At 38.6% G+C, this 9,035-nt stretch overlaps 1 protein-coding gene across 1 annotated transcript in view; it reads left to right on the top strand.

Moving 5' to 3' along the window:
- Nucleotides 1–4,670: 4,670 nt before the first annotated feature.
- SCUBE1 (signal peptide, CUB domain, EGF-like 1) overlaps nt 4,671–9,035 on the top strand; it is a gene marked incomplete at its 5' end in the record, with an annotated part of 65,764 nt that continues 61,399 nt past the window's right edge. The window contains one exon of the mRNA XM_010134714.1: nt 4,671–4,787. Within this exon, the coding sequence (XP_010133016.1) occupies nt 4,671–4,787 (117 nt within the window). The remainder of the gene's footprint in view (nt 4,788–9,035) is intronic.

Below are 9,035 nucleotides of genomic sequence, written 5' to 3'. Positions count from 1 at the left end.
GCCGGTCTGCTTTAGCTTCCTGTTTGGTCAAGGTTGACTTGTTCACGTGTCTGAGCCCTGAATTTAAGAGTTATTCTGAGCATAACATACTGTGTCCAGATCTCGTGCAAAATTCAGACCAAGTGTAGAAGGCAATTTGGTTAATCAGGCATGATTCGCCTGCAGTAAGTTGATGCTAGCTATTCCCTAGCTCTCCTCTTTTTGTCTTTCACGTGCTTGCAAATAGCCTCCAGGGTGATTTGCTCCATAAACTTGCGGGGGTCTGATGCTAGGCTAGCTGGCCAGTAGTTCTCCAGATCTCCCCTCTTGCCTTTCTTGATGTTTGCCTTGTCCAGTCATCAGGAACCCTACTCTTTTCCTGTGACTTACCAAAGATTATAGGGAGTGACCTTGCTAAGACAAATACTACTGTATGATCCTCAGATGAATCCCTTCCAATCCCATAGACCTATGTAAGTTTGTTTTACTTTGCATCATACCTCAGTTCGTAAAATGTTGATTTGGATCTCACTTCAAATTGATCCAGACTGCCAAACTGAATAATAAACATTCCAAGATTTACCTGATTTTGAGCAATATCCTTAAAATCACACCATGTCCTTTTGATCATAGAAAGAAAATGAAGTCACAGAAATTGGAGGCAGATTTGGAGACTGTCTTCGAGACAGTTTTTCAATGGCCTTTTTTTTTAATTTGCTGCTTCCAAAAACCAGATTTTAATAGAAGTTAACATTTTGAATGGTTATGTTTATCTATTTCATAAAAGAAGCTGAAATTTAGGTTTTCAGAAATATTCCCAAACCGTAGAATCATAAAATTGTTTTGGTTGGAAGAGACCTTTAAGACCATCAAGTCCAACCATTAATCCAGCACTGCCAGGTCACCACTAAAGCATGTCCCTAAGCACCACATCTCCTCATCCTTTAAATACCTCTAGGGATGGTGACTCCACCACTTCCTTGGACAGCCTGTTCCAGTGCTTTACAAACCTTTCAGTGAACGTATTTTTTTCCTAATGTCCAACCTAAACCTCACCTGGTGCAGCTTGAGGCTGTTTCCTCTCATCCTGTTGTTTGTTACTTGGGAGACCAACCCCTACCTCACTACAACCTCCACTGAGGTGGTTGTAGCGAGCGATGAGGTTACTCGTCACTGAGCCTCCTTTTCTCCAGGCTAAACAACCTCAGCTCCCTCAGCTGCAGCTCGTATGGCTTCCGCCCTAGACCCTTCACCAGCTTCATCCCCCTTCTTTGGACACACTCCATCACCTCAATGTTCCTCTTGAAGTGAGGGGCCCAAAACTGAACACAGATCCAGGGAGTAGATACATGAGAGATTGTTCCAGAACACCAACTTACAGTGACTGAACACGATGTAAGCTGACCCAGGCTGCCTTATGTAAACAGATGTACTTTTATTTAGATCCCTGATTCTCTCTGAGTTTTCTGGTGGGAATTCAGTAAGGATCTAAGTGGGGCTGCAAACATCACTTTAAATTCACAGTAAAGTTTCATATTTTAAAATTATGAGCTTTATCATAGTTCAGAAGGAATCTAAATGGCAGTTACATGACTCAGCTTTATTTGCATCTTCCAGTTCTTTTTCTGCTCCCTCATCAGAACAAAAGACATTAGAAATATGCCAAAAAGTCTGAAACAAACAAAAGTAGTAAATATGCTGAGGTTGCCTTTCACAGAGAAAAAACAATGGGAAACGGTCTATAGGTCGATGTCACGACGAAAATCTGGTTCAAGTTTTGACCATCTCTTCTTTGCTTTCTCCATTGTGATAGCTTAGAAATAGCTAATTTTTTCTGCTCTTTATTTGAGACCTAAAACTTGTAATTTTATTTCAAATATATACTAAAGTTAGATAGTGGTGAAGAATGAGTTGAAGTATTTTGTAACAGAAACACAAGTGGTGACACTCTTCAGTTTACGTTGTATATAGGCCTCAGCTATTCCATTTGATGTAGCTCGTGATACCTCTTTCCCACATTCTGCTATTTACATTCGCTTTCTTTTACCAATGCTTTCTCACAACCTAGAATTTAAGGAATTTCATCAATACATCCCACCGATTATCTACATTGTTAAGAGGTTCTGTCAGATGTCCTTTTCCTCACTTGGATCTTCATTCTGTTAAGAGTTTGTCATGTATTAAAGTCAAAGTCACCAGGAAAGCTCAAGCATATTTATCCCTTTTGGTTTGTTTTACTAAATCTCTGTGAAAATAAGAAAAGCTGGCTTGATTCCCTCTATTTATACTTAGAAATAACTCCAGTTCACTCAATGACCCTTACCCTATAGATCCAGTCATCCATGCCATGGGAAAAAAAAATTGTTGTGTCTATTAATTTTCACTGGATGTCATCCAGAAAGTAGAAATATTACTGCTTGTGTTCATTTTGTGTTGATGAACTGCAATAAAGGGCTCTTCATGTGCCAAAGTTAATCTGCTGATGTAAGATTTACTGCTCTTTGCAGTGCCATGGCAAATGTACGTCTTCAGCACTTTTTCCTGTTTTTTAACCTTAACTCTTTACTCCTGGCAAATCATCCTATCATTAAACTGTACCCAAGTAATAAAGCTTTAAATTACCTGAAAAATTTTCCCTTCTCTGAAACATAAAATCATTTGATATGTTGGCCTGTGAGGACACATACACGTTCACATACAAATGGAAATGCCAGCGTTGTCATTTACATGAGAATTCCTCGAGCAGCAGTTTCAGCCTCAAAGTCTATAGAATAGTCCTTCCCAGGGGAGTAAATGAAAATCAGAACTATATTATTTAAACAGTTCGGTTCAGGTCCTGGAAGTCATACCGAAGGTGAGCAAGAACTCTGCGTGAAAATAAGGCTTTGCAAACTCAGCTCCATTTTCAGAAAGCTGTTCTGGGAAACATGTCAATCCGTTTGTTAGCTGTGCTCACTGGCAGTTACAGGCAAATTCGTTATATACTGATTGCTCTTTCTGCTTGTTATTACATAGCACACATAGCATAAAAAATTTGAAATCTGTCTGGTAGAGCATGTGCAAATGTATATGGACAGCTGGGTTCTGTGCCGTGCTTTTAACGCATGTGTGCCCCAATCCCTCGCTTTCAGTTCGTTCACGAGTGCCAGGAGCTTATTCCACAACTGATGTACAGGTCTGTACCAGTGCAAAAGGAAAAAAAAGTTACCTTTTTTTTTCCCCTCTTATTTTGAAGTCCTTCCAGAGGACCAGTCTGAGTTTACCTTGAGAGCATTAGCAGAGGCTGCTTTAAAATAAAAATCTTTTACTACTGGTCAATTGAAAGATAAAGCCTTTTCTGTTCTGTGTAAATAATTTTCAGTGTACTGTCATAAGTCAATTCTTAATTAGCATATCCTATAGCTTATTGTCAGATGCTGCCCACAGGGTACAATTGTGACACAGGCTGTGAATATTCAGCAATAGGAGTCTGTAAATCTGAGTGAGTAATGACAAAGCCTCTTAAAGGAAAGCCAGAATGAGGTGAGCTGAGTAGAATAATGGCAGTCTTGGGGGGCAGGGAGTATTTTAATTTAATCAAAGCCAGAGCAACTGAATAAGATACTATTAAAAGGACTTGCTCTCTGAAGTAAATACTTTTCAGATAAATGCACAGTTCAAACTGATGTGCTAAACCGGCATCCTGAACTCCACTCTATTCTCTGGATCAAAGCAAATTTAATCGTTTCGCTTCCCTTTTATCTGTTTTACGGACATGTGCGTTTGTGTGTGTGCCTGTGTATGTGTCTGATGTGCGCATGCGCGCACACGGGTAGCAGAAAATGATGGCAACAAGGGGGTTTTGCTTTTTCTGTAATTAAGTTGGAGTTTGGGGATTTAATGTAGTGATACCTCACAGTCATCGCCCGCTGTTGTAAAAGCTCAGAAGTATTGCAGCTTTCTCTTGCCTGTGTTTGCCCAGCCACCCTTCCACATACTACAAGCACTGGGAAATTTCAGTGACACAGCTTGGAATGGGTTCAGTGACCTCAATTATGCCCTCCCACCCACTCCAAACTCCTTTCAATTTGCAAAAAGCTTTAAGTGGACAAAACCCAGATGCCTTTTGCTTGTAGTTCAGTAAGAACAGATTGGGCATGTAGATTCTTGTCAAAGTGATATATGTAGTTCATTTTCCATTAACTCTTTCTTAACTAAGGATTTTAAATTCTCAGTTCCAAGTCTAGCCACTCTGCTTTGCTTTCTACTACTTTATAAAGTTCGTTATGCCTACATCATTTTTAAAAATGAACTTCAAAAAGCCTCAGCTAGACATCGACTGATACGAAACAGACTGAATGTTTGGTTTTGCTTTTAAAAGCAATCACTTTTTCTTCTTTTTAAGCTTGTTTCTTATGTAATAACCCATCCTATTGTCTAAGACGTTTCAAAAGCCCTTACTAAATATAATAAAAACACTAGTTTGGGGTAAGAAAGAAGTTACTTGTGGAAACGATTTACCAGTCAAAACCAGTACATGGGCCCTGACGACCTTGAGAGCTTGCTTGAGTTGGCTTCCTTACTTATACTTAGATTGCTTTCATAATATTTTGGTATCATCCCAAAGAGTCAGTTACTCGCCCCTCCCCCAGAACATCTCATTACACTCCCTTTCTCCCCCCCTCTCTCTCTCTTTCTCTTTCATTCTGCAGAAACATGTGCTGTCAATAACGGAGGCTGTGATCGGACTTGCAAGGATACCGCAACAGGGGTACGATGCAGTTGCCCAGTTGGATTTACCCTGCAGCCTGATGGGAAAACGTGCAAAGGTCAGCTTTTGTTTGCTTTTCAATGCATCATTTGCCTTCAGCGATTCCAGTGCAAGATGTAAATATTCAGTTATTTAATCGATAATTTTAAGTTACAGGCAGTACTGGCATAACGATTGCAATTGAGTTAATTGGCTTTCTCCTTCTCTAATTTTTCTGTATTTACCAATTTCAATCATTTTTCTCTCTATTTATTGGAGGGTTTTATTAATGCAAAGAAATGAGATACAGAGGTCAAACTGTTCCAAACCAACCAAAGATTTAGAGGAACAACTCTGGGCTGCAAGAAGCCTTCAGTTTCAAAGGATAGTCTGATACCCTTGTAAAACTTCAGTCATCTAATGGTGTCTGAATTTGTCTATTCAAAAAGCAAGTTAAAGTTCTCAACCAGTGCTTTGTTACCTGTAGGTAATCAACTGGTTATTACTAAGCGAAGCCAAACAAAAAACTCATCCTATTGTTCATTTCTGTCCCTTTAAGCCGTAAGTAGTCAGCTACAAAGGAAAACCTAAACAACATTTACTAGTGCTCAGGTCTAAACCATGCAGTTGATGCTCAGATTTTACTGTTCCAAAGGCAGCGCAAGAACCCAGGCATTTTGTTATTCATGAGCGTGTTAAAACTGAGGTCAGGTGAAGAGAGAACAGAAAGGAGCATCTGATACTACTGGCAACATCTGTTCTCAGTTAAGGAGACAGACAGTTCTCAAATAAACCCGCAGAATCAAACTTAATGGCACTATGCTCATGAGTCTATGCGGACACGTGCCTTCATCAGCCGTTTTCCCATCTTCCTGTGCACTTCCTTTGAGCTCCATTGCAAGAGACTTGCTGATGGACGTCCAGGAGCACACTGCATATATTGTTGTCACAGAGAATATTTTTTTATCACTCAATGACTTAGCATAACTTGACCTAACTTGGTAAGAAACTATTGGGATTTTTTTCCTGCAAAATAATCAGAAATGTCACAATATCTTCAGTCCATGGCTTGATGTTACTTAACATAGTAAAACCCACAAAAATAAACAGAAAATTTGTGGTTTCCTTCTGCTCCAGGCTAAAAAATCCCAATGCTTGGGCATGATCCTGTTAGTATTTATAGAAATAACAATCCATTTGCTTGTTTATTTGAAAGTAAAACATTTAATCTGCCATTGCACACGATGTTAATAGTTCAGGGTGAGCACACATCAAAAATTAGTCATTTTAGTGTAAGCCATATAAAAATAAATCTTCATTTTTACAGGCAGACTATGCAAGCCATAGCCAGGGAATAACAGTGATTCCACCAAATGCTTAAAAAGGAGGCATTTTAATACCGTAACATATACCTAGACTTGACCATAGTGTTTATTATTGAAACTGCATCATAAATAAAAAAGAAAAGTTTAATTCTAAATTTAGAAGTTAGACCGTAGAACTAATATGAAACAATATTTATATAATAATCAAGTCTATAATTAGTGCTACAGACAAAATGAAATATTCAGCTGATCCTCTAACCAAATGCCCTAGCTCTAAGATCTTTCACATTTATTTCTTTTCCCGTTTTTTATGAGAAGAAAATATAAGAAACAGAATCTGTATTTTTTTGATGCTGCAAGTTCTTTCTAAAAATAAGCAGCAACTGGAAACTAACCCAAGTGTTTTAATAAACCAACCAGGCCATTGCTTTTTAACCTTTATTGACATTTTAGGAAATAGTCTGCATCATAAAATAAAATGGTAAAATGTATGGGGTTTACATTTGATTTAGCTGTAGTTAACAATAATTATCTAATGTCCTGCACTGGGAGATTTCTGGGCTTGATTCTGTTTCCCTGAAGCTGCAGTAACTTCCCATTTAAACCTGTGCACAAAGGATCCTGCACATACAGTGACCACGGAAGCTTCCTTGGTAGCTTTCACAGGCAGCCCCTTGCCAAGACTGCTCTCTAAGATTCACACCTTCGGAGTGCAAAAGGGGGCTTTTTAGTGGAGTGACCCTGGTGCCTTCTCGGTTCCCCTTGCTTATAGGTAAAGCCTGGAAAAGGCTGGGGAGGGAAAATTCGTGTGCACATATTCCTTCCTCTGAGTTCTATAGGAAACAAAGGAAAAGAGTGATCAGCTGAAGTTTTCTCCTTTGTTTTCTACCTTGTACTCTCCTTGATTTGACTGGCCCACAATTTTGCATATACACAGTTCATTGTTCCTTCTGACTGTAGTATTACATCTGTGGTAAGAGCAATGGATTGTCTGTCGTATGCCCTTTAAAGCATCTTCGGGGTTATGAAACTCTCACACAACTCTTTCTTGGGCAGAGTTTTCAAGTCCTTCATGTGTCACAGCATCTCCAAGTGAGGTTTTTCATACAAGCGTCATTTTAAGAGAGGTTATATTTTTAAATATGGAAGAAAGATATGCCATTATCTATTAAAGGAAAATAGACACGGCATGTAAGAAAAGCTGAGAGAAATTGGAGAGATACTTAATATATTAACTGAAAAATGCAGTTGTGGTTTGAGCAAAATGACTAATATGTTTAGGTTTGAATTTAGCAAAGAATGTTAACCAGAAAGAATGTTTTTATTGGAAAGTCTAAGATTTTTCAGTCCATTTTGGCATCTTGCTCTCTAATGCAGCTACTATTGGAAATTATGTTGTTGCTTAAATTCCAGAGGCTTAAATAAGACTCAAAGAAACATCTGAACTTTTGAGTACTCCAAGGTGGACATTGTGTAATTTGTTAATCTGTAATTCTAACTCACTTGAAGGTGATTTCCTCAATAGTGCGCTTTTACCATACTGGTGTTTTATGGAAATCTCTTGCCACTTTTCTTCCTTATTTTTTACAAGGCAATCAGATAAATTAAAGAACATTTTTTTGTTTTAAAATTAGTGAAGTAAAATAAATACCATTTTTATAAATAACAGAAAATCCTAGATGGTTCTGGTCAAAAATCAGGGCTAGTCTGTTTTAGGCATTGTATCGTTGTGTAATGGGAAAAAGAGTTTATCATCTGAAATGTTAACAGGTTTTTGTTTAGTAGATTGGCATTTCATAACTGTTTATTATAGAAAAAAGGCAAGTATGCATACAAAAGGAAAGGCAATTTTTAAAGAAAGGTTATATGACAACATGCTTTATTTGCCAAAAGATGGCAGATAAACCCTATTAAATGTAACTAATTGTTCTACTTTGTCTGCAATATCGTATTTCATATTCTACAGTTCTATTAGAAAAGCTGGAATGGATTCAAATCACAGAGTACAGAACTGAGTCAGAACTGAAACTGGTATTTCTCCTGGCCCTTTCCCAATGTATCAGAGAACGGAGGGTGCAGGAAAGCAATTTCCAGGTAATACAGGGACCTACCTTCAGAAGTTCTGTGTGTTGACCTCTTTCACAGGCTCAGTGGGAAATTAGAATTCGTCGTACCTCAAAGAATCAAGCTTCTTTTGTTAATGTAAAGTGCAGTCTGGTTTGTATCAAATGTCAATAAAATAAGAAAAAGAATTGTTGTGGAGAAAGTGTTAACATGCAATATGTACAGGTAGTTGATTAGCCAGTCGGAAGACTACTGTAGTGAAAATTGTTTTGGTTTCTGGAAGCTGAAAAAATCTTTTTTATCTCTGGTTCTTTCTCCCTTATCTTACTTACCTGATCTCATAGTGAAATAAGAACAGCAGTGCTGCCTGTGGTCTAGTTAGAGGGACCTTCAGGTGTGTTGTGGTGGCTGGGATAAAAATTCATTAACCTTTTGCTGCTCTTTAAAAATCAGTCTCAAAATGAAGTCTTCCCTCAGCTAAGTTGGCACACAATGGAGAATGCTCCTTTTTTCCCCTTCAGCTTTCCTATCAACTTGGCTCTTAAAAAGCCAAGCCATGGAGGCTTTTGTCAGCTAAGAGAAGAGACATCCCAGGCAGAAAGAGTTCCATATTCTCCCTCTCATTAGTGCTATGTAATTTCTCCTACCATTATAACTGGGTGATACCAGCTTGATGCTGAGTTCCTTTGATGCTGTCAGTTGTTGTGCTACACATGACAAAAAAGTGTAGTTAATTTCTTGGAATGCCTACCAAGTCGTCCCACAGGAGTCAGCTAATGCAAACAGAAAGGGAGCTAGAGGGTTAAGGGACATAGTGGCCCAGGATGATTATTACTCATTGCCTCCTACACACTTTTTTAAATCCCGTGATGTGCCTATCAGGGGTTCTATGCTCTCTTGCTCCATTGCTTGTTGGTTTCTGTGCACCCTTCCTGCTG

The sequence above is a fragment of the Buceros rhinoceros genome, unplaced genomic scaffold (assembly GCF_000710305.1).
Source record: "Buceros rhinoceros silvestris isolate BGI_N320 unplaced genomic scaffold, ASM71030v1 scaffold22654, whole genome shotgun sequence".
Lineage (NCBI taxonomy): Eukaryota > Metazoa > Chordata > Aves > Bucerotiformes > Bucerotidae > Buceros > Buceros rhinoceros.
The sequence above is the reverse complement of the archived record's forward strand: the minus strand, read 5'-3'. Positions and strand labels throughout refer to the sequence as shown.